This window comes from Anolis carolinensis, chromosome 2, assembly GCF_035594765.1.
Source record: "Anolis carolinensis isolate JA03-04 chromosome 2, rAnoCar3.1.pri, whole genome shotgun sequence".
In the NCBI taxonomy this organism is placed as follows: domain Eukaryota; kingdom Metazoa; phylum Chordata; class Lepidosauria; order Squamata; family Dactyloidae; genus Anolis; species Anolis carolinensis.
Window position 1 is genome coordinate 182,941,147 of NC_085842.1, and position 26,799 is coordinate 182,967,945.

General features: G+C 41.2%; 1 protein-coding gene across 2 annotated transcripts in view; it reads right to left on the minus strand.

Moving 5' to 3' along the window:
* Positions 1 to 2,617: 2,617 nt before the first annotated feature.
* pnck (pregnancy up-regulated nonubiquitous CaM kinase) overlaps positions 2,618 to 26,799 on the minus strand; it is a 48,577-nt gene continuing 24,395 nt past the window's right edge. For both annotated transcript variants that reach the window (XM_062971256.1, XM_062971255.1), the window contains exons 5-12: positions 25,325 to 25,463; positions 22,933 to 23,056; positions 20,364 to 20,439; positions 20,138 to 20,250; positions 14,902 to 14,980; positions 11,222 to 11,309; positions 8,348 to 8,466; positions 2,618 to 5,051 (exon numbers count right to left, since the gene is read on the minus strand). In XM_062971256.1, coding sequence (XP_062827326.1) covers positions 8,356 to 8,466; positions 11,222 to 11,309; positions 14,902 to 14,980; positions 20,138 to 20,250; positions 20,364 to 20,439; positions 22,933 to 23,056; positions 25,325 to 25,463 — 730 coding nt within the window. In that variant the 3' untranslated portion in view covers positions 2,618 to 5,051; positions 8,348 to 8,355. The remainder of the gene's footprint in view (positions 5,052 to 8,347; positions 8,467 to 11,221; positions 11,310 to 14,901; positions 14,981 to 20,137; positions 20,251 to 20,363; positions 20,440 to 22,932; positions 23,057 to 25,324; positions 25,464 to 26,799) is intronic.

Consider the following 26,799-nt stretch of genomic DNA (forward strand, 5'->3'; position numbering starts at 1 on the left):
CGCATCATCCGAAAATACATCACACAGTCCTAAACGCTTGGGAAGTGTTCGACTTGTGATTTTGTGATATGAAATCTAGCAGGTCTATCTTGTTTGCTGTGTCATACAATAAAATAATAATAATAATAACAACAACAACAACAATAGCTGCTGTAGGCCAGTTTGAATGTGGTGTTCTCCTACCAAGTGCACTATCCCCGACAACAGACATGTGGTAAGACAGCAGCACTCATGAATGCTAAGTAGATACTTCACTGGGAGATGGTTTCCATTTGTCAAATCGCATCTCCCTGTATAGACCATCTCGGGCTCTTTGGTCAGCGGACAAGGCCCTGCTCTCGGTCCCACCCACCCCCCCACCCCCGTCACAAGCGCGGCTGGTGGGAACGAGAGAGGGGGCCTTCTCCCCTCTGGAACTCTCTCCCTAAAGAAATTAATATAGCCCCCACCCTCCTCTCCTTTAAGAAACAGTTAAAAACACATCTATGCACCTTAGCATATGGAGAGGAGGAGGACTAACATAACTGCCACCCCATAGTAGCTATGGTCTAAGTAAAACTGAACAGTTTCAGCAACTTGGTCACTTTAACTGGTCCAGGTATACGCTCGCTCTGTGCAATAATGTTTTTACCGATTTTCATGTTTAAATTCATTGTTTTTTTAATGTGGAATTTTTATTATAATGTGTATGTTATGGTCATTTTATACTTTTGAAATTATGAAGAAATTGTGGCACTGAATGTTAGCCATTTATATGTATGTTAACTGCCCTGAGTCCCTTTGGGGAGAGTGGGCAGTCTAGAAATAAAGTTCTATTATTATTTTATTGTTGTTGTTGTTGTTGTTGTTGTTGTTGTTGTTAAATGTCTCAGCAGATGCAGGAAATATTGAAATTCTCCTCCACACAAATTACAGTCTGATGCCTTCCCAGCCTCCATGGTTTGTTTTCACTTTTAAAAAGATTCAATCCCAAGTCGTACAATAGTGTCATGACTGGCTTGCACTTAACCCTCTCCCCAGAGAAATCCCTTCCAATTTACGTCATTGGGACTTCATAGAGCTTTACTAAGTGTGCATCTACAATTGCTGCAATTTTGGCACCTCTTGCAATTGCCATGGCTCAATGGAATCATGTTTGGCATCTCCCCAAACTACAAACTCCAGGATTCTATAGCATTGAGCCATGGTGATTTAAGTGGTGTCAGACTGCCTTAATTCTACAGTGTAGATGCATCCTAATTCTCAAATCAGGCTAAGCGTAGCTTGAACTGAATGAGATACCGGTAATCTCTTTATAGAGTGACTAGCTTTGCCCGGCCATGCGTTGCTGTGGCTTATGGGAATCCTTTGTTGGCCAGGTGGAATAGCAGTGAATAGCCTTGCAGTCTCAAAGCCTGGCTGTTTTCTGGAATAGCTGGAGCTGTTTATTGTATGAACGTAGAGGCATGGATGAGGGGTTGTGGTGCCAAGTTTAGTGTTTCTGGGATGTGTAGTTTTGTTGTTTTGTCCTAGGCCGAAATTTCATTACTCTTTTATATATATAGACTAGCTGTGCCCTGCCACGCGTTGCTGTGGCGAAGTATGGTGGTATGGGAAATAAAGTATTGAGAAATTGGTGGTAGTTAAGGTAAAGGGTAAAGATTTTCCCCTGATGTTAAGTCCAGACGTGTCTGACTCTGGGGGTTGGTGCTCATCTCCATTTCTAAGCCAAAGAGCCAGCGTTGTCCGTAGACATCTCCAAGGTCATGTGGCCGGCATGGCTGCACGGAGCGCCGTTACCTTCCCGCTGGAGCGGAACCTATTCATCTACTCTCATTTGTAAGGCCTAACTCTGCCTGTCCCCTGGGATGAGTGGGTTGCTAGGAGACCAAGTAGGTGGAGCTTAGCCTTCTAACTGGCAGCAATTGGATAAAAACAATTATTCCTCTCCCTCTAATTAGGACTTTATTTTTCTTTTCTTTTTGTTGTATGAATGTAGAGGCATGGATGAGGGATTGTGCTGCCAAGTTTAGTGTTTCTGGGATGTGTAGTTTTGTTGTTTTGTCCTAGGCCGAAATTTCATTACCCTTTTATATATATAGATTCTGGCTTTATAGAGCAACAAATCTCCAGCCGTTTCCCTCTCTTAGGACCCTTCCATACAGCCATATAAAAAACCAGAACATCAAGGCAGATAATCTACAATATCTGCTTTGAACTGGGTTATCTGAGTCCACACTGCCAGATAATCCAGATAATGCCAGATAAACTAGTGAGGAACAATGTTAACTTATTGTCAGTTCAAGTTAAAATCATGTGCCAGTCAAATAAACCTGTGTATGGCCTGGGAATTGTGGGTTGGATCCCTTTTGTCCTTTGCTTCAAGCAGAAAAATGTTTTGGATTGTCCTCTACCATGATGGCTTGTAAAACTGGAATTATTTGGCACACATGTAGAGCACAATTCACACAATGTATTTCCAATGAACATGACAAGGCAGTGCTGCATGTGAACCAGCTTCACAAATTCTGTGCAAGACACAACTATCCATGTCAGCCTGCTGGATCTTGAAGCTGAGGGTGCAAGTGAGAGAGAAAACAGTGCCACACAGACTAATCAAACGACAGCCATTCCTACATCTTGTTACAGTTTTCACTTGTTTATTGACACACATTGGGGAGAGGAGGGGAATCACGAAGGAAACAACCCTTCTCTCCCTCAGTCCCCACAAGAACCACACACGAAATTTCCAGCTCTGAGCAGTACAGCAAAGCAAATGTTCAGTCTGATAGGAGGGAAAGGACAAGTGGCAAAGGGTACCGAGTGGAAGGAGAGAGGTTGGCTGACCTCTCCACACTTCCTGGCCATGATCCTTTCTGGGGACATAAGGGTTGGTCCACACTTTTCTAGGTTACTTCTGGGCTCCATTCAAGGAAGCAAATCTTTTTCAGACTAGGTCGCAAAGTAAAGCAAGTTCTGCTCTACTACAAGGAGTGGAGTACAATCAGTGAAAACTCCAACATTTATGTAGCCCTGACTTATCCTGAAGCCCATATTTTCTCATGACATGATACAGTTAGCTTTCTCCTTCCCTCAAATTCCATCTATGCTTGGTCCAACTCAATTTCACTGAAACACCAAACCAACCAAAGGTGAAGACAGATGTAGTATTCTACTAGAAGTTCTTGTTGACACACATAAGAATGGCCTCTGCTTCACAGCATAAGTTAAGTCAATGATGGGCAACCTTTTGCGCTTGGTGTGTCAAAATTCACCAAAAAAAACCTAGCATGACTTGAGTGGTGTGTCACTTCGAGAAAAAAAACATAATTTCACAATATGTATAGTTTAAATAACAAAAAATGTATAATTGTAATATATAACTGTATTTAATAAATCAGAAACTATTTACTACCATTATTTCCATGTACAACAATCTATGGTACCTCTTGCAGTTTCCACGCTGATTTCTCTCTATTCTAGTTTCAATGTAGTCATGAATAATGAATAATATAATAATAATATAGTAAGAATATAATATACTACAATAATAATAGAATAATAGAATGATATAATAATAATAATCTATATCTATCTATATCTATATATAAAAAATGTAATTTTCATAATTCCCATAGTGTAAACAACAAAACCACTGGACCAAATCACACCAAATTTGGTCACAAAAGACATAGTAATCCAATCAATCTGCATGTGGCAGTGTGTCAGCAAAAATGGCTAGGCGTGTCAGTGCTGACACGCGTGTCATAGGTTGGCCATCACTGAGTTAAGTGCATACCAAAAATTCAAATGTTGGTTGGAAAGGGCCAAGGAGATGGTTTGATCCACAGTCTTGCCTGATGCCAAGGACCTAAAGTCAGTCTGACTCTTTTTAATCTGCTATTTTTGAAAGGAATACATATGCTTTTATATTTAGCTACCTTCTTTTGTTTTGGACTCTATGGAGTATAAAAAAGGTAAAGGTTTCCCCTGACGTTAAGTCCAGTCATGTCTGACTCTGGGGGTTGGTGCTCATCTCCATTTCTAAGCCGAAGAGCCGGCGTTGTCCATAGACACCTCCAAGGTCATGTGGCCGGCATGACTGCATGGAGTATACAATACAACAAAACACCTCAGAAACATAAGAATGTCACATACATTTTAACAATGGCTGCAACCAAATGGCTACAGTGTATGGAGAAAGGAAAGTGAGGTATTTTTAAGTACTGGCCGGTAAGTGCTTCCCACAGCAGGTGTTTCCCTGGTTCGTAGTAAAGAACCGCAAACCTGCTCTGCTTCCAGGCACAGAAATGTACATTTATTTGGAGAGCAGGAGCAAGGCTATCAGATCACATCCCCACTCTTCAAATGTTGCATCTGTCTCAACCTCTGGGAAGTCTGGTGCGGTCTTCCCAAAATGCAAATCCTGAAGTCTCCAAGCTGGCCACCCAATTGGATCCTCTTACTCGGTTGGATGTTACTAACCATTTCAGAATTTGAGATGTATCAAGCCTATTCAAGCTGATGGCTGCCCTCTAACTCTTCCCGGTTCCATCTTCCCCATGTCTTTATATTCTGCAATCTTTCAGCTCCAGATCCTAGTTTCCATTTTGTGACTCTCTTGGGAGAGAAAATGTAGCCTCAAATCAGTTTAGGAATTACCCATTGAAATTGGAAAGGGAAGAGGATGTTTTCACCTCTCCAACCCTACCACCACCACATCTCCCAGTTTTGCAGCACATTACAAGCCTCTGCAACAGACATAGATGGATGTGAGGTGAGTTAACGCAGCAGGATTGTGATGAGTCCACAGCCTCACAGGGATTGGACTTCGGGCCCAGGCAGGGTGACTCTGAGCCCTCCTAATGGCAGACTGGAACGGTGGTTGAGCTTGGCTGTTGTTTTTAAATTCCTGGGCCCCTCAGGGCAGAGATATCCCCAGACGAGGGAGCAGGAAATGGAAGGACAGCCCCCACCCCTTGGGCGAGGGTGCTGGCGCAGCGTCGTGGCTGTGAAGCCGCATGCAGGAGGGTAGCTCATGCAAAGGGCAGCGGCCCAGGCTCTTCAGGCACCTGCGGACAGCAAGAGACAAGTTAAAGAGAGGAAGCTGCTGTGGAAACCAGACTCCATCCTGACTTCAAACAAATTCCTATTCCAAGCCACCCTCGCCCCAATGCAATCCAGAGACCTTTCACATCTTCTCATCCTAGTGCCAACTGACCTAGGTAAAGGTAAAGGTTTCCCCTGATGTTAAGTCCAGTCATGTCTGACTCTGGGGGTTGGTGCTCATCTCCATTTCTAAGCCAAAGAGCCGGCATTGTCCGTAGACACCTCCAAGGTCATGTTGCCAGCATGACTGCATGGAGCGCCATTACCTTCCCACTGGAGCGGTATCTATTGATCTACTCACATTAGCATGTTTTCGAACTGCTAGGTTGGCAGGAGCTGGAGCTAACAGCGGGTGCTCACTCCGCTCCTGGGATTTGAACCTGCGACCTTTCGCTTTGCAAGTTCAGCAGCTCAGTGCTTTAACACATTTCGCCACCGGGGCTCCGCCAACTGACCTACACATTCCTATATCACAGTCTTCCCCAACACTGCATCTTATAGATGCACATGGACTATAACTCTCATTTTCCCAATCAGGATGGTTGAGGAAAAAGTTGATTGTGGCCCAATGTTACAAAAATATAATGTGCAGATTTGATAAATGCGGACTTAATATGTGTGGATATGAATTAACTGTATGTAAGGAAGGAATTAATGAGAGCTAATAATTTTGAAGACACCAGTCTAAAGACTAAGGCCTGCAATGACTAACTACCTAGAATCATAGAATCATAGAATAGTTGAGTTGGAAGAGACCTCATGGGCCATCCAGTCCAACCCCCTGCTAAGAAGAAGGAAATCGCATTCAAAGCACCCCCGACATATGGCCATCCAGCCTCTGCTTAAAAGCCTCCAAAGAAGGAGCCTCCACCACAGTCCGAGGGAGAGAGTTCCACTGCTGAACAGCCTTCACAGTGAGGAAGTTCTTCCTGATGTTCAGGTGGAATCTCCTTTCCTGTAGTTTGAAGCCATTGTTCCGTGTCCTAGTCTGCAGGGCAGCAGAAAACAAGCTTGCTCCCTCCTCCCTGCTTGCTGAACTGTAATTAAAAGGTGCTAACTGTGATAAGACCTGTGACAGTGATAAGATAAATGTTTACATCTGTTTACATCTGTCAACATTTGCTGACTTGATGAACTTTTGAGGCAGAGACAATGGTTCTTTTAAGTTAAAGATGTTAAGAAGGAAGTCAGCACAAGGCCAACACTAATCAAGAAGAGTCAAAATCTGGTTCAGGAAACTGAGATGGAGCCAGGCTGGAAGACGTCTATCATTCACTTACAACCTTGGGACAACATCAGCAAATATATTGCTAGATAAGTGACCTTATGACAATACAGAAATAGTGATAGACAGCGATGCTGTTCACTTGCATGCTCAATGGAGATGGTTTATGGGAACATGGCAGATTTGCAATGGAATTAATCTGGTCACTGGGCCTCCTTTTCTCAAGGGAAGAGGAAGGAGTGCATTTTGGAGTCATGATATGTGTTGCAGGGAGTCAGTTCTGCTGTATGGAAAACAGGGGTCTGATCCCTGGCATCATTCTTAGGAAAAAAGAATGCATTTTGGAGTTTTGAAGTTTTGGCGTTATGGAAGTTTTGGAACTATGTGTTGGCAGGCTGCAAAGGAAGCAGGGCCTGGCCTAAGCAGGTGCTTCTCAAAGGAGGGAGAAAGGATATGGTTATATTTGGATGCATGAGCATGAATGCATGTACACATGTGTGTATGTTGAGTGAAAACCCAGGCTGTGGCGCAAGCTGGTGAGCAGCCAGCTGCAGCCAGCTGAGACCAATCACTCTGACCAAGAGGTCATGAGTTCGAGGCCAGCTCGGAGCCTGCGTTTGTCTTTGTCTTTGTTCTATGTCAAGGCATTGAATATTTGCCTTATATGTGTAATGTGATCCGCCCTGAGTCCGCTTCGGGGTGAGAAGGGAGGAATATAAATACTGTAAATAAATAAATAAATAAATAAATAAAACCCCACTTTGTTTGTTAGCCAATGTACTAGGGTTATTGTGAATTTAATGTAGTTGCATAGAATATGTATGTCTGTATGTCTAAATGTTGTTCTGTAAAAGTTCAGATATACCTCTCACACTGAAATTGCAATAAAAAGTGCCTATGATTTAAAGTTATTGAAAAGTTATTCATAACACCAATGCATCCAGAAGCCCTGGACTAAGGAAGGCAGATGGATGAACTCAAATATCTGTCACTATGCTTTTTTATGGCACACTACTTGTCCCATAAAAAGCAAGGAGTTTGGGGAGTTATTAAAAACACCAGGCACCTGGGTCAGATTAATGCCCTGGAGTGTGACTAGTTTAAAACCAGCTACATAACAATTGCCCTATGTAACATTGAATGTTTGCCCTATATGTACATAATGTGATCCGCCCTGAGTCCCCTTCGGGGTGAGAAGGCCGGAATATAAATACTGTAAATAAAATAAATAAATAACAGAGCTGGGGAATATGATTGCAGTTCCATCACCAGTGTTAGCTGGTATCATGAGGTGAAATAAGGAATAACCATCACGGATTGTGGAAGCAGCAGTTCAGTGTGGGTCACATTCTCTAGCTTGGCTACATTGGGTCTCTCATACAACATTTCAATTTCTGCTGCCCCCAGGCTAAAATCACATCACCTGGAGCAACAACCACTGTGCTGCAGGAAATGGAAGAAAACTACCTAAGGATATGGGGTACATTTGGAAATACTGTGAACTAGATGTCCCAGCACAAGAACCAAGCTGGGCACTACCAGCCAGGAGTCAATATAGCCACTGATAGTAGTTCATGCTACAATAGACTCTGCTGTCCATTCAAGTCATGCACGGACATGTGCACACTGTGCAACTGACACATGGGACTGCCATCATGCAAGAAAATAACAATGATTAGAAAAAACATATATTATTAGGAATTATAACTTAGATTCAAAAAATTTCTAGCTTTGTTTTTTTAAAAAAGTTATCATGATAAAGCACTTGTTCAAGACCTGTTTTTAATCTGCCTCTGGCTGGGACATGAGAAGATGAATGTGGAGTTAGGCTAAGAATAACTCTCTGCCTTGAAGAAATGGCCTCTCGCATAGTTTCCAACTCTGTGCTGTCAACAGCACTTTGGCAGAAAGTTTCACCATCCATCTCCAAAACTGGGGAAAGTTCCATCTGCTTTCTTTCTACAAAAGACAATGCTATTTAAAATGTATGCACAGTTATCTCCTCCAAGATCTCAGCATCTCCTTTGCACCCACCTCTCTGGTCACCATTTCCCATGCTGTCCTCCGGACGTGGCTTCTCCAATTTCCTCACCCTCTGCACCAGGTCCCATCTTGGTGATATGGCGCAAAAAAGAGGTGGCATTGATTGCTCTCTGTGAGGAGATAAACACACATCAGGGTTACCAAATGGACACAAATAACCCACGTTATTCTTTTTGAGACTTCAAGAGCAACTTTTATTGGCAAAAATCAACAGAAAAATTTTGAAGCAATGATAAGTGTTAGGTCTGTGCAATCAATGAAAACAAAATTTCAATACTCATTACAAAATTAGGGTGCAGGGAGGGGGATCATTCCTAAAGTGTTCCCAAAATTGGACAGGGTCCGTATCATAACTATAATGAATTAACTACTTTTTCGTTACATTTTGTTAAGTAATTGTGCCAATGAGAATCTTCAGGGGCTGATTTCTCCCTCGTTGTTAGAGCTATTGGCACGGAACTTGCTATGATTATTTTTGTGCATGTGTAAAGTTTTATTGTGGTATAGTGTGATGACTCATGGGCCTTGTAGTCCTGTTCCTAGTACTATTGTGACAGACGAAGAGGAAAACATGGGATTTTCGCCGGTTCAGCCAGAGCCGGAGCCTCTTTACCTGCAGGATGTTGATATTTGCCCACAAGAATCCAGCCAAACAGGCCTTGGACAGAACTCCCCCCCCGTTTTCCCGGAGGGACAATTATACCAAAGATAGGGGAGTCAGGGAGGCTAATCGCAGAAGCCTGAGAATCGCTGCCAAACAAATGGCTGATTAGGCCTGCTTCCCTTGGGAAATTCTAAGGAGTCATGCATCTGGACAGAGTTGGGTTTCGCTTCTCGTTCTCTAGGGAAAGAGTTCTGTTGGCGGGAAAACGAGACCCAATATAGGTGCTTAGCGCCAGGGATACTTTGCGGAGTCAATTGATCAGCTTGAGGAGAGAGATCGTGTGTGGACTTCATAATCCCAGTTCCTTGCTTCCCGGATCAAGTTTCAAGCCTTGCCTTTGTCTCATGTTTTTACCACGGACTATGTTTCATCTTCATGTTCGTCTTGCCTCCAGTCAAGGATCTAGTCGAGAATCAAGTTTATTCAGCCTTGTTGTCAAGCTTCATTGGACTTTAAAGACTCTGTTATTTCCCCACACTATTGCTTGGCAAAGTGTGTGTTTCGGTCAAGTGGATTAAAACTTTGAACTCTAATATCTTATATTGGACAATACATTTCTGGACTATATTTGACCTTATCTGAAAGGTCTGCTTCTGAACTATATTCTTCACTTGTTTTTATTGATTTTATATATTTCTTTAATAAAGATATTAGATAGAGTCTGGCCTCTGCGCATGGTTATTGGTGTTCTGCAGCCTGGGTCCTGACATATATGAAGAAAAAAACAATCTTCAAAATTCAACAATCGAGATAATTAAACGTATTTCGCTAATGCCATCACCTCCCCATTCCCACCCATGAACCACCACCCATGATTATAGAACACATTTACCACTGTTAGCTCATCAATTTTCAGAATGTTTCACTCATCCACAGATTATTGGGAATTTTCAAAAATTTTCGCTACAATTCCCGTTAAAAGGGCCAGGCTATGGCGCAGCTGGTTAGTAGCCAGCTGCACTAAATCACTACTGATCGAGACGTCATGAGTTTGAAGCCAGCTTGGGCCGGATTGAGCTCCCAACCAATAATATTTATTTATTTATTTATTTATTACATTTATATCCCGCCCTTCTCACCCCGAAGGGGACTCAGAGCGGCTTACAAATTAAATTTACATACAATATTATATTATTAGCATAGTACAATACTGGCAATAAATTTCTATATTGTACTATATCAATATATTGTAATATTATTAGTAATATTGCATATAAAATATAATATATAATATTATATTGTATTAGTATTATATCGTATTACAATATAATATTATGAATATTATATGCATATACAATATGTTATATTATTATATATTACTGTAAATTATATTGTGTGTGTGTGTGTGTGTATGTGTGCTAGCATAGAATGTACTTCAGCTGATGCAAAGAGACAAGATGGAACTCTCTTAATAGCCTAGCTCGTTGTTGACCTAAGCAACTCGAAAGACAGTTGCATCTGTCGAGTAGAAAATTTAGGTACCGCTTTATGCAGAGAGGCTAATTTAACTAATTTACTACACCATAAAAATGTCCAGCAGCATGCGGAAGAATGAGAAAGTACTCCACCAAGGACTCGGTGTCACAAGTGGACGATGAAGCGGCAGTTCCCCCTGTGGCCGGAATCGAGCATACCCTCATGAAGCCGGAAGTTGGAAAATGTTAAATTGCCTCTGTGTCAGTGTCTGTCTATTGTATGTCTAATGGCATTGAATATTTGCCATGTATATGTACATTGTGATCCGCTTTGATTCCCCTTTGGGGTGAGAATGGCGGAATACAAATACTGTAAATAAATAATAAATAAATACAATTCCCATAATCCCTCAGCTAGCAGAATTAGCAGTCCTGCTCTGTTGTCTAAACAGGCAATAGTTCCCAGCTCTGTTATATATTCAGGCTAAAGCTCCATTTGGGTTATTTTTAAACTCAAGTTTACAAAGACACAATATGGCCTCTACTTATGTGGAGATTAAAAGCAAGAGACCCCAGCAAAAGTGGGGAAATCAAGATAAAGATAGATCAATAATTAATTTCCCACTTTTGCCACACTTATCTAGTAATCTCTGTTCTCTCCAGAAATCTTGAAAACCTCCACTGTGACTCTTTCAGCAGAAGTTGACCATATCATTTAAATTCATCGAATTCACCAAAGTTAAACCCGCAAATGTGGAAGAGCAACTGTAAAACCTTTCTCCTTACCTTCCATTGACTGCGAGCAAAGTTCTTCTGGATCTGCTCACAAACAGAGCCATGAATGTCTTTCTCCAGTGCTGTGTCCCCAGAAATCCTGAAATGCACAAGTGGCAGAGGGAAAGCTTCCATTAGATTTCCACCCCCGTCTTCTGAAATGGATGTGCAATTCACACCTTGAGCATACTTATATGAGACCATCTTGACACACTTGTCTTCTATCAGCTTTTGACACTGTCTGCATAAAAGAGTGAAGGTGGTGTAAGCATAAGCAAACACAGAGTAAAGCTGTTGGAATAGCCTCTCTGTCAGCAGACATTTTTAGTGTGTGGGTTTTCCTTCGAATATCTGGCCAAAGATTTCATTCCGTGTAAATAAGTTTTCTGAAGCCAACTAAAACAATAAGCCATACATCTGCAGATGAAACCCATGGAATAAGCAATACATGTTGTGTAACTAGATGTAATGAAGTACAAATTTTTGGTTTACAAATGTTATGTTTAATTGTGTGTTTGTGTTTTAGAAGGGTAAGTATTGCAGTTGCTGCTCTCAGCACTCAGAGGCTGGTTGCCATGGAGAAGTGGGCGGAGCCAACTGCCGTTTTGCTGAAGAAGTGCAGAGTTTTAAAAAAGAGAGCCAGTCTGTGCTCTGATGAGGCACAGGGAAGACTGATCCTAGGTTAAGGGGATCAGGGAGACTCAATTGGTCAATTTGAGTCAGTTTAAAATAAGTTTGGTGACATATCACAGGAGTGACTGTGGTATAAAAGTGGCTGAGGAATGGAGTTTAACTACCTTAAGTAACAGAAGTAATATTTTAGAGAGTTGATTCATCTTATTCTAGTATTGTAACTGCTAATAAGAATACCTCTTCGTGAGAAACATCATTGTAACCATTAAGCTTTGTGCCTGAATAAATTTGTTCTTGTTTTTCCAACATCGAAGCCTCTGTCATATATATATATATATATTATAAACCAAGTATGCTACCATCTAGAGTGAATAAAAAGGAAGAAAGAAGTAAAAGTAACAGGTCTCCTCCCTGAGTCTTTGGTGGCTAGATCATCTCAATTGGTGGTTCCATCTTTCCAAATTGGTGGCAGTCATAATTAGCTCCATTACAAATTGGTGGAAGTGCTGGGATTAAAAAAAATTCCCCCCTGCTAGAAAGAGCCTTAGACGTAATAATAACCCCTTCACACTAGAAAACAAAGATTGGTCACACTTGTGCTTTATGCCTTTATAAGACCTGAAGCAAGGGCATTTTAAAGGAAATTATTACTTGGGAGTCCATTCTCGCATTCAAAAGGTTCATAAGCAGAAGCTTTTCCATTACATACAGTCCTGACATTCAGATTGTGCTAAAAGTTGTTTAACCAAAAAGGAGAAAGTCAATACAGAACTGCAAATACATTTGCAAACATCAGTATCTTGGCAATGTTTAGCCTTCCTCCTGCTAAAAAAGACTCAAATTAAATAATAAGTCTTGTCATCTTAGAAAAAAATGTTTTTAAAAGATATGTAACAGGGAAAGAAGAGGAAAGGGAAAAGGAGGAGGAAGAGGAGGAGGAAGAGGTGGTGGTAGTAACAGAAGTAGAATAAAACATCTGCAATAACATGCAGAATATTGGAAGCTAAGCAGATTCAGCCCTGATGAGCACTTGCATGGAAGACCACCAGTCCATACAGTTGTTATTAGCTACATTTCAGAGGAAGAAACTGGTAAACCACCTTTGACTGGTCCTTGCAAAAGAAAATCCTGTGAAATTCATGGGGTCACTTTAAGTTGTCAGGCAACTTAAAGACCCACATATGCATATCTATATATATAAAAGAGTGATGGAATCACGGCAGCGGACAAAACAACAAAGGGTTTGGGCTGTGGCGCAGGCTGGAGAGCAGCTGCAATCAATCACTGCAGTGAATCACTCTGACCAGGAGGTCATGAGTTCGGGGCCACTCGAAGCCTATGTTTGTTTGTCTTTGTTCTATGTTAAAAGGCATTGAATGTTTGCCTGTATGTGTAATGTGATCCGCCCTGAGTCCCCTTCGGGGTGAGAAGGACGGAATATAAATGCTGTAAATAAATAAATAAAATAAACAAAACTAAACACCCCACAACCTCGAAAATTGACAGCACAACCCCTCATCCACGCCTCTAGGTTGATACAACAAAAAGAAAAGAAAAATAAAGTCCTAATTAGAGGGAGAGGAATAATTGTTTTTATCCAATTGCTGCCAGTTAGAAGGCTAAGCTCCGCCCACTTGGTCTCCTAGCAACCCACTCAGCCCAGAGGACAGGCAGAGTTAGGTCTCACTTAGGCCTCTTCCACACTGCCTATAAAATACAGATTATCATATTTGAACTGGATTATATGGCAGTGTAGACTCAAGGCCCTTCCACACAGCTATATAACCCATTTATAATCTTATATTATCTGCTTTGAACTGGATCATCTTGACTCCACACTGCCATATAATCCACTTCAGTGTGCATTTTATCCAGCTGTGTAGAAGGGGCCTCATATAACCCAGTTCGAAGCAGATAATATAAGATTATAAATATACAGTAGAGTCTCACTTATCCAACATAAACAGGTTGGCAGAAGGTTGGATAAGTGAATTTGTTGGATAATAAGAAGGGATTCAACTACCACCAATTCCTCAATACTTTATTTCCCATACCACCATACTTTGCCACAGCAACGCGTGGCAGGGCATAGCTAGTGCAGATATATAATGAAGAAGACATTGACACAAGGATGGAAATCTTGTGGTTCACTGATTAAAGTCTATGTGTCTATTTGTCTCCACTGCAAGTCCAGACATCATGAATTGGTGTCCATTTGGACACACAACTATTAAAAATAATGGATTGCTTGGAAACACCATTAAAATGAATGACTTCCAATCCCAGCATACCACAGAATTGCACTAGATGATGAAGAAATTGCTAGAGCTATCTTCTCTAGGCATTTGCAGCACAGCTCCAGCTCAGGGGAAGCATACAATAGAATAGGTAAAGGTTTTCCCCTGATATTAAGTCTAGTCGTGTCCGAATCTGGGTGTTGGTACTCATCTCAATTTCTAAGCCGAAGAGCCGACATTGTCCATAGACACCTCATGTGGTCGGCATGACTGCACGGAGCTCTGTTACATTTCCACTGGAGCGGTACCTATTGATCTATTCACATGTGCATGTTTTTGAACTGCTAGGTTGGCAGAAGCTGGGGCTAACAGTGGGAGCTCACTCTGCTCCCCAGATTTGAACCGCCGACCTTTCGGTAAGCAACTTCAGCAGCTCAGCAGTTTAATCCAATACAATAGAATAGGTCTGGAAAATAACACTATGTAACATGATTTTTGTTCCTGGGTTATAAATGTTATTTCCTAATTGGTTCTATCATAAAAACATGAAAAAGGTTTATTAAACTGCAAAAACCTTGTTTTTGCGATCTGTACAAAAGGTTAAGAAATGGCATATGAAAGGTTAAAAATGGCAGCCACAACAACGAAGTTTCTGGAGTATAACAACTACTTTCAAAGTAAGTCTTGTACAATTAAAAAGGAAATAACACTTTCAAACTAGGAACATTTTTTCCCATAGAGATCATTTTCCCCTTGGATTCTGCAATTAGGTGGAGTATTCCCATCCAACAAGAAATTACCGCCCCTTCCAATGTGACTTACCATGGGTGTTGTAGAGCCTGTTCACAGCTGAATCGTTTCTCTGCATCACGTTCTAGAAGGTGTCGGATAAAATCCTTGGCTAGATGGAAAGAAATACATATATAATAGTGATATATATCACTCATAATCCTTTGAACCAGTGTATGAATGCATTTGCCGAGAGAAATATATGGCAACATTAAACCATTACCAGCACTGTACATGACTGAACACACAAGTTGTTATACAGCTTTGTTACCAAACAAACATATTTCAGATTTTGGGTGAAGACAGGCATACTATAAAGACCTTGCTGGGAGCAGACCCTCAACTGTGAGATGCAACCAGCATGACGAACGAAATTAAAATATTCATGCCAGCTAATCAAAAGCTGGCTCAGCAAGTGTGTATTTCTTCATTCAATCTTTGGCTAAATTATTAGGGAAGTGAAGCTAATGTTCTTGTGATTAGGAAGGATTTTCAAGGCTGACACAGTGTGTATGTGTTGGACCTACAAAGCTGGTTTCAGTGCAAAATTATAGAAATCACCTACTGACTCTAAAAAGAGGAGTTGTGTTTAGATAGAATAGAGAGGTGATATTTTTTCAGAGCCTCTCAAGCCGTTCTAAAAATAATAATATAATAATAACTTTATTTTTGTTTCTTGCCTCCATCTCTCCAAAGGGACTCAGGGCAGCTCACATGGGAACAAACCCAAACAACATAAATTAAAACATAAATCAGTAAAATTAAAACATTATAGCCACATAAAACAACACCAAACAATTCATGAAACTTCAAGCCTGCAACAACAGCTTACAAAATGGACTATAATTGTCAGAATTTCTCATCTAATATGGACAGTGATGCTGGCTGAAATATCCTTGGGGGGAGAAGTAAAAAAGGGTGACTTGTCCAAGCTCTACCTCTACCAATACTGAATTCCCCAACATTTCACAGATGAAAGCCAAGGCATGTGCAGCCAAGCAATATCACAATGTGGACAAGATGGCAAAAGTTATTAATAAAGAAGTCAGGAGAGGCTGCTATTGTTAGTAACAGTAACAGTAATAGTAGTAGTAGCAGTATTGGTAACCTGCTTTTTCCCAGGTTGGGACTCCATCTCTTTCTCTACTGTGTTAAATGCCAATGAATTTTCTACTTTAAACTCAGTTTGCATTTGAAGGCAAAGAGGGAAAGGGAGATGAAGACAGAAAAACTAGGACATTTTAAAAGCATCTGACAAAGCATGAGGATCTCGGACAAATGGAATTAATTATATATACGTTTTAAAGGTTTTTATAATGTGTTTTAATAATGCTATTAATGGATCTGTTTATATTGTTTTGGTTTTATGATTGCATTTTGGGCATTAAATTTTGCCAATTTTTGTAAGCCGCCCTGAGTCCCCTCAGGTGAGAAGGGCGGGGTATAAATGTTGTAAATAAATAAGTGGGATGACAGAGAATTAATTAGGACTGCCCCTGGCAAGTAAGACTGTTGAAAGGTATACTCTCCAGGCCTAAACTAGATGGATCATTTGCTTAGTTCAGTGGTTCTCAACCTTCCTAATATCGCAACCCCTTAATACAGTTCTTCATGTTGTGGTGATCTCCAGCCATACAATTATTTTTGTTGCTACTTCATAACTATCATTTTGCTACTGTTATGAATCGTAATGTAAATATCTGATATGCAGGATGTATTTTCATTCACTAGATCAAATTTGGCACAAATACTCTATACATCCAAATCTGAATACTGGTGGGGTTGGGTGGGGATTGATTTTGTCATTTGGGAGTTGTAGTTAACCTACAATCAAAGAGCATTCTGAACTCCACCAATGATGGCATTGAACCAATTTTGGCACACAGAACTCCCATGCCCAACAGAAAATACTGGAAGGGTGTGGTGGGTGACCTTGAGTTTTGGAGTTGTAGTTCACCTACATCCAGAGAGCACTGTGGACTCAAATAATGATGGATCTGGACCAAACTTGGCTCAATATGCCCAAATGTGAACACTGGTGGAGTTTGGGGGAAAGAGACCTTGACATTTGGGAGTTGTAGTTGCTAGGATTTATAGTTGAACTACAAAGTGCCCCTTGAACCCCACCAACAATAGAATTGGGCAAATTGAGCTTTTTCTGGGAGGATTCGCCATCTGTTTCCAAAAGGGAAGAGAAGGACAGGCAAATTGATATTCAGCCTTCTCTGCAAAACGGGTTTCAAAGACCATCAGAAATATGTGGTTTCTGATGGTATTTGGTGAACCCTCCAACACCCCCTCGTGACGCCCCCCAAGGGTCCCAACCCCCAGGTTGAGAAACATAGGCTTAGTTCAAGTACAAACAACTTGAGGTGCTTTGGATACTTTTGGATTTCAACTCAAAGAAATGCTATCCAGGACAGTCAATGACAAGCGATCAAGGGAGATTTACTACAAAACACCAGTGAGACAGCAGCAAATGTTCACCTCTTGCACACAATCCAACAGATACCCAACACTGTTTTCTGGATAGCATGCAAAAAGGGCTGGGAACCATTTGTCCTATGTACGGCTGTATTATATTCTCTTGTGGGAAATCTGTTGAGAATTGCATGCATGGTGGATAAAACTGAGCCATTGAAGGAATCAAATGCCCTTTTCTTTTCTTTTTCTCCTCTTTTCCTACTAGCTACCATTCATTTTCATTTTCTCTCCTCCCCTTTTTGTTTTCTAATCTTCCCAGCAAGAAGAGAAATTAAAACCGATGGCTTTCAGAGGGTATTAGAAGCAAGATCCATGACTGTCGGAAATGCTCCAGGCTGGACCCATTCTCACTGCCATGTTCTGTTGACTGTCAGAGGATGGCAGCGGCCTGTGGCTAAATGCCATCTGTGTGACTATTTGGCAGGTAGAGAACACAGCCAGACTAACACAGAGCCGACAAAAGATCTGAGTGCACAGAGATGCTCAGGCTATTGTGTCTACTACAACCTCATGTTACCCCAAACCCATGAAAAAAGAAATCACCATAATTGAATCCTAACAATGATATCAGCCCCAAGGAGTTTCTTTTCTTTTTCTTTAATTGGGAAAAGTTTTCCACCCCTGGCTCTCCATCGCTCAAAGATCAGCAACTGACATTCTTTGGGTTAAACGGGGCCTCTTGCATTTTCCACAGTTGCCAAATAAGAGGCAAAAGTAGTATAGGAAAGGAGAAAAGGCCTAGAATGCTGTGCTCCCATTTTGAAGAATACAAGGCAATACTTAGGATTTTTTAAAACACACTGCAACTCTCACAACCTTACACTGGCTGGAAGTGATAATTCCAAAAAATATTTTGCTCCAAGTACTAAGAAAAATACAGGAAGTTGCCTTACACCAAGTCTGATCACCTAGCTCAATATTATGAACTCTAACCAGCAAAAGCCTTCTTCTGGGATTTGGAGCAGGATGCTTTCCTAACCTTACCAGTAAAGCCAAGCATTGAGCCTTGGGACATTCTTTACCACCAGGCCATGGCTAAGGCTCTTCAGGGAAATTAATCTCTGAGCAATATCTTAATTGTAATCTATATAAATAAAATTGTAATGTCCGTCAGTGTGGGACATCATATCTTCAAAACTACTCCATTGATTAATATAAAATTTTGACGTAACATAGCATTCGAACTGATGAGTGTTTTAAGCCTACTCTCACAAACCTGAACCACCTGAGAAAGGTAAAAACAAGCCCCTAAGCAACGCCAATCAGTCTCCCACACCCTTAGCAACCATCCTAACAGACAGCTCCTCTCCTTAGCAACAGAGCAAGCAACGTCCAAGCAGACTTCACCCTTTAGCAACTGGCATGGCCAGGGCTGTAAAGGATGGCTTGGCCTACCTCTTCACCAGTCAAATCAGCTGGGCAAATGAGAGCTAGCCACGGAAAGGGAGTCAGCAATGGAAAGGGAGTCAGGAGCAACTTGAGAAACTGCAAACCGCTTTTTCCATATCTGTGGAAGGTCTAGAGTGGGAGAAACAACTTTTTTCTGCATGTGGCAGATGTGAATGTTACAACTGGCCTGCTTGAATAGCACTGAATAGCCTTGCAGCTTCAAAGCCTGGCTGCTTTCTACCAAGGGGAATCCTTTCTTGGCCAGCTTGAATAGCATTGAATAGCCTTGCAGCTTCAAAGCCTGGCTGCTTCCTACCAAGTCTATTACCAATCAGAAGCTAGAAATGAGGAGATTAAAATACAATAGTTTAATCTGCAGAAAATATTAAGGGGTGATGTTGGTTACAATCAAGTCAAGAAAGCTTATATTTTAATATGTTTAATGGTTTTAAATTGTATTTATATGACGATCGTTTCTAATGATTTTATGTTATGTTTTATTTGGTTTGTATAATGAGACACTGAATTTTTGCCTAGATGTATGTTGTATGTCATTCTGAGTCCCCTGCGGGGTGGGAAGAGTGGGATAGAAATGAAGTAAATAAATAAATAAACTCTATCCTTCAGTTCAGGAGCCCCGGTGGCGAAGTGCGTTAAAGCACTGAGCTGGACACCGAAAGGTCCCAGGTTCAAACCCCAGGAGCAGTGGGAGCGCCCGCTGTTAGCCCCAGCTCCTGCCAACCTAGCAGTTCGAAAACATGCAAATGTGAGTAGATCAATAGGTACTGCTCCAGTGGGAAGGTAACGGCGCTCCATGCAGTCATGCTGGCCACATGTCCTTGGGGGTGTCTACGGACAACGCCGGCTCTTCGGCTTAGAAATGGAGATGACCACCAATCCCCAGTCAGACATGACTTAACGTCAGGGAAAACCTTTACCTTTACCTATCCTTCAGTTAAGGAATGCCTCTGTTTTTCCTTGTCCCAATTTGTTCCAAAACAAAACAATCTTACTCAAAACAATCTTCTGTGCAATTTTACCTGCTCCATCTCTGCCTTCTCTTCTTCACCTTTACCCACATCTTTTCCCGTAGTGCAGTGGTTCTCAACCTGCAGGTCCCCAGGTGTTTTGGCCTACAACTCCCAGAAATCCCAGTCAGTTGACCAGCTGTAAGGATTTCTGTGAGTTGAAGGGCTAAACATCTGGGGACCCACAGGTTGAGAACCACTGACCTAGTGTTTGGCAACACCATCTCTCCCAAATTCCTTCACTCTCTTCTAACTCCTCCTTCCCCTCTCTTTAATCTATTCTTTAACTTTATCTTTCTTGTAAATTTCACTTTGCACATCTTAGCTCTTTTGCCACAACACTCTCTGCACCAAGGGTTTCCACTCACCTGACTCGGAGATATCGTCCCAGTAGGGAGAATCAAACTCATATTCAGCTTTCAGGATCTGGTTGAAAAGTTCAGAGTCATTCTCATCGTAGAAAGGAGGGTATCCGCAAAGCCTGCAGAAGAGCAGAGCAAAAGGCATCATAAGATCTTATGCCCGCAGAGCATAGGCAACAAAACAGAGGCCACACATAAGGCTACACATGTGACAGATGGAAAAGATACACACAGAATGTAGGAGATGACGCCAAGCGCCCAGGAGTCCACAGCTTTTCCATATGGCTTCTGCTCCAGGATCTCAGGGGCTGCAGAAGACACAATGGCCAAGAGTAAGAGAAAATTCAGGGTTCTTTATTCCAAATCTCACCTCCATTCCAATTTCTTCTTCCTACAGGATGGTAGATCACCTCTAAAGGACCACCCTGCCTCACCAATACTACAATCCCTTGTGAGGTACTGCTGGCCTCCTAGACTTGCACGTACATTCTCTCAGTGTTGCCATAATATGCCTCTTTCCTCCAATGAGCCCAAGGGGTAGTGTGTGTGTGTACTTATATACATTGTTATTTTACATGCCTTCAAATCATTTCTGACTCATGGAGAAGCTAGGTTGAAACTATCATTGGGTTTTCTGAGACTAAATGTGTGTTGGTAGCCTAAGGTCGCCCTGTGGGTTTTCATGGTTGATTGGGGTTATTGTGCTGGTATGGCTGTACCAGAAGCTCCAACTTTATTTTCTTTCTGCTAATGTTTGCAGTCATAGGGCAGGCCGCCTGTCCATCATCATTAAGTTTGGTTCCGCCCCTTGTTCAGGGCTCTGGGAGGGAAGGAGCCATTTTTAAGTCAGTCTCACTTAAGGAAGCTAAGCTATAGGACGTAGACCAGCTCGCCCCATAGAAAAGCTTCATATCTCAGGAACATCCGGGGATATAGAACATCCAGGGATATAGAACATCCGAGGAATCAGAAACAGAAATTCTAGGGGAACGGTCCCAAAGGTTCTGGCTAAGAGCTCACAGCCCCTCAGCCTCACAGTTCCTGAGGGAAACAGCCCTAAATTTTCCAAAGAAACCTTGGAAAGGGAACAGCACCACAGATCCACATAACCCCAGCTGAAACATCTGCAAGCCTTGGTTGGTAGGTCCACTCGATACCCAGACACATTTGTAATCGGTAGTGGGTCCCACATCAGCTAGGACCATATAATAGACAGCCTGGAAGAGGTTATAAGGGGTTTTTCTTCTTATAGCGAAAGCACAGTTATCCAAAGCCAATTGTCTGTCCCCTGGGGACGAGACCGAAAAGGCCAACAGTTTATTAATGAAACCTTGAAGTGTTATTTGACTCCTTGAAGATTTATTATTTGTTCAATAATAAAGACTTTGTTATCTCATTAAAGACTCAAAGGACTATACTTTTCAGGAAAATCCTCAAGAGCCTCTCTTTGAGGCGCCCTGGCTTCCCGCTGGGCATAAAGTATACGTCCTATACAAAGACAATAGCTACAGGCCCAGCGCATGACAGAACAGTTATGAACTTTGTTCTCTAGAGTTGTACTTCAATGCATGAACCATGTGGTGATATGTATACTTATATCCCTACTTCCCACTACCACTATCAAACAAAGTTACAGGGAGAGATCTGCTCCCCTGTTCAAGGAGCTCCACTGGCTGCCTTTTATTTTCCGGTCCCAATTCAAGGTGTATACCATCACATATAAAGCCCTAAACGGTTTGGGACCCACCTACCTTTGTGACCGTATCTCCTACCACAACCCTACACGATCCCTTCGCTCATCAGGGGAAGCTTTCCTGTCCTCACTCCCGATATCCCAGACCCGCCTTGTGGGAACAAGGGAGAGGGCCTTTTCTGCTGTGGCCCCCCGATTGTGGAATTCTCTGCCCGCGGAGATTAGGCAAGCCCCCACACTAGCAGCCTTCAAGAAAGACTTGAAAACATGGCTCTTTCGCTGCGGTTTTGGAGAGTAACCATTTTATATTTCTTTTCCGTTGCTCCCCCTAATATCTATCCTTCAGAATACCCCACTCCCTTATGACCCTGTTCGCTGTGGTTTTTATTTTTATGTCTTTCTCACCCCGAGTTTTAACTTAATGTTCATGTGGTCTGCCCTTGTTTTTATTGTCTCCTTGTTTTATTTTGTAATGGATATTATTTACTGTATTGTTTATTGTATTGTGTTGTGCTGTTCTTTTATATGCTGTTTACATTGTATTGTTTTGGGCGTGGCCCCATGTAAGCCGCCCCGAGTCCCCATTGGGGAGATGGTGGCGGGGTATAAATAAAGTTTTATTATTATTATTATTATTATTATTATTATTATTATTATTATTATTATTACTTAAAAAGAAGATCTCAGCAGAAGAGGCAGGAGGTAGACTACAAGAGAAACACCATTCTGTGTACTCCCTTCTCCAGCCTACAATAGTATTACAGTAGAGTCTCACTTATCCAACATTTGCTTATCCAACATTCTGGATTATCCAACGCATTTTTGGAGTCAATGTTTTCAATATATCGTGATATTTTGGTGCTAAATTCATAAATACAGTAATTACTACATATCATTACTGCATATTGAACTACTTTTTCTGCCAAATTGGTTGTCTAACATGATGTTTTGGTGCTTCATTTGTAAAATCATAACCTAATTTGATGTTTAATAGGCTTTTCCTTAATCTCTCCTTATTATCCAACATATTCACTTATCCAACATTCTGCTGGCCCGTTTATGTTGGATAAGTGAGACTCTACTGTATCCTTCTTGAAGGCAAACTTACCTACATAGCCAGGTGTACCACAAGCAGTAGACATGATCCCATCAGCCTCAATCTTAGACAGCCCAAAATCTGTAATCATAATCTTGGCATCCTCAAATGGAGTGGCATAGAGGAGATTTTCAGGCTGAGGAGAGAATAGAACAAAATGAAGTTACCCGCATCACATTAATATCTTTGGCCTAGAAACAGTGTTAATCTCATATTAATCTCTACAGCAAACATGGAAGGTAGGTGAAGCTGAGAAGCAGCAAGCAAATCAAGATTTTCAAGGGCTAAATGAGAATTTGAATCCCTCAGTTCTTAGTGCCCTTCCATACAGCCATATAACTCAGAATATCAAGGCAGATAATTCACAAGATCTGTTTTGATTATCTGAGTCCACACTGACATATAATCCAGTTCAATGTGGAGGAGCCTAAGTCTGATTTGCTTCTATACCTGACTAACGTCCAAGTCCACAAACACTGTGTAGCCTATCAAAAGATATTCCCACCAAGCTTCCCTCGGTGGAGTCTTCATAAAAATAACAGTCTCCAGTACCAATTTCTGTTGAAACTAGAAACTGAAAAAAACATTTAGAATTTTATATAATCCTTGTAATTGATATGAAGAAATAGTTGCATTAAAAGGGCATAAGGGCCCCCTGATGGTGCAGCGGGTTAAACCACTGAGCTGCTGAATTTGCTGAACAAAAGGTTGGCAGTTCAAATCCGGGGAGTGGGGTGAGCTCCCACTGTTAGCCTCAGCTTCTGCCAACCTGGCAATTCGACAACATGCAAATGTGAGTAGATCAATAGGTACTGCTCCGGCAGGAGGATGACAGTGCTCCATGCAGACATTCCAGCCACATGACCTTGAAGGTGTCTACGGACAAGGCCAGCTCTTCAGCTTAGAAATGGAGATGAGCACCACTCCCCAGAGTGGGACACAACTAGACTTAATGTCAGGGGAAAATCTTTATCTTTACATTAAGAAAAATATACACAATTGTCCTTCTTACCCCCTTCCCTCTTCTTTTGCAACATATTTAATACAGTAGAGTCTCGCTTATCCAACCTTCACTTATCCAATGTTCTGGATTATCCAATGCAATCTGCCTCCCGCCTGGATCCACAACTGTTTTTCTAGGCAGCAAGGACTGAACTTTTTACGGATTTAACTTCTGACAATGCTGCTACTGTAAGTTCATTTTATGAAATTCTGTCTTTATTTGTAGCCAGTTTTTTAGTAGTCCATGTTTTCAATACTTTGCAGTGTTTTGGTGCTAAATTTGTAAATAATGACTACAGAATGTTACTGTGTATTAAACTGTTTTATCTGTCAATTTGTTGTAAAACATGATGTTTTGGTGCTTAATTTGTAAAATCATAACCTAATTTGATGTTTAATAGGCTTTTCCTTAATCCCTCCTTATTATCCAACATTTTCGCTTAGCCAACATTCTGACGGCCCGTTTATGTTGGCTAAGTGAGTTCTACTGTATTTGTCATAATTTAATTAACTAACAATAACTTCCCCATTTTTTTTGCTTTTCCTTCTGTTTTGTTGTATACATTTATTTTTGTAATAATAAAGAATTATGTATTGGGCTAAAACTACCAAAATCCCCCCCACCAACTTACGGAAGATTGTGCTTGTGAGGATTCTGGAAGCCATGATCCAAACATGCAATTTTTGCTACCCTCTGGGTTTCAAACCCAGTAAATGTAGGCTACATAGTATACAGTAGAGTCTCACTTATCCAAGATAAACAGGCCAGCAGAACCTTGGATAAGCGAAAATCTTGGATAATAAGGAGGGCTTAAGAAAAAAGTCTATTAAACATAAAATTACATTATGATTTTACAAATTAAGCACCAAAACATCATGTTTTACAAAAAATTAACAGAAAAAGCAGTTCAATACACAGTAATGTTATGTAGTAATTACTGTATTTATGAATTTAGCACCAGAACATTGCAACACTTACTACAAAAACAATGACTACTAAAAGGCAGACTGCCTTGGATAATACAGAACATTGGATAAGTGAAGCTTGGATAAGTGAGACTCTACCGTATTAGCATTAGCTGAGATAAGAAATCAAGGGCAGGTCTTTGAAAATGAAGCAACTGGGTTGTGCATGTGTGATTTTCAAGGAAACATGCTAGCCGAACAAATGTGTTACTCACTACAGACACATGAAATCACGTGAATATTTCATTGGGATGGAGAGAATTTTTAAGGCAGAATTAAAAGGTGAGAGAATCAAAGGGAAATACAAAAGTAGAGTTTTGAAAAACTAATTATGCCAATACTGGAGGATTCTGTGAATCCTCAAAGAAAGCAAACTTTCCAAACTCTGGACTCATAGGCAGCTTCCAAAGCATCCCAGTGTCCTCTGCAGTCTCACCTTGAGATCCCGATGAACAATGCCCAGCTCATGTAGGTAGTTCACAGCCTCCAATACTTGCCGGATGAGCTGGCTAGCATCCTTTTCTGTATAGTAGCCCCGCTCAATGATACGGTCGAAGAGCTCTCCTCCTGTCACCCTGCAGGGCAGAGAGACCACAACGTTGCATCTTGAATTTTCCAACCATCATTCTTAATACCAAGATTAATCTGACGGAAATGTACAACATTCTTTCTCAAACTGAAAGGCAACCAAGAAATCCTGATATCAACTTAGTATGGATGATGCAATTCTCAGGTTTAGTCGCAAGATGCCACTGGACTGAGTTGGGTCTCATTACTGTTTTCTTCCATTGTACAGAAATGTAACATTCTTTCTAGCTTTTTGACTAATGAAGAACTGAGAACGGGAACTCTTGGCTCATCAGATGTTTTTACCTACTACTCACATTGGTATCATACAACATGACCAATGGTAAGGGATTGTGAGATTTACAGTCCAGGTTTCCCCACCTTAATCTAAGGCCCTATCTACACTGTATATAATCCAGTTTCTGAATCCAGATTGTTTTGAACTGGATTATATGGCAGTGTAGACTCATTTAATCCAGTTTAAAGCAGATAATCTGGATCCAAAAACTGGATTATATGACAGTGTAGATCCAGCCTAAGCCTTCCATAGCACTGTTAATTTCTAAAAATTATCTTTTATTTTGAGAACTCTGATCTGCCTTTATACTAGGGGCAACATGTCTAATTTAATCTCACTCATAATTAGCTGGGATCCTAGAACAAAACATCCAAGAGACTGGCTATTTCCTTTCTTATCTTTCTGAAAAAGATACCCGAGACATCTGGCCTCACTCATTGCTCACCAGGAAAAAACTACATTCCTCTATGTGTGTTTGCTTCCTGAGCCCTTTCAGTCCTCTCCTAACTGGGTTTACTCCATGGTGCCTGTTCAAACTATAAACCTTTTGGATGCAGAGATATAAACTATGTCATGGTTTGCAAAGATACTATATGTGTGCTAACTGGAAAATCAAATGCATTAAGCTGAGTTTGCAAGGACCTGGGAATTGGTTTTGCAACTGTTACTGTCCTGCTGCTGGAGAACCAGTTTAAACAGTTTTCTCTGTGTGTGTATGTGAGTCTACTGAGTACTGACTGAAAAGAAGATGGCTCTGTACTCAGAGAGGTCTGACTATTTCTGATGCCTTGTTTGCTGCTGATCTTCACTGAAGCAGATTTATGGACTAAGAGAGGACTGCTTATGACCGCTGATTTCTGTAAGCAATCAGAGGGACTATTGTAAATACCACTGTTCTGTTGATCTCTTGGACTTAGTAAAAGTTCCTGTGTTACTTGTTTTGCAAAGCTGAGTGGTGCATCATTCTGCGGGGTGACTATGGACTCATGGGTACACATAAGAGCTATCTATCATCCACAATCCCCAACAAACTAGGGATCGGTAAC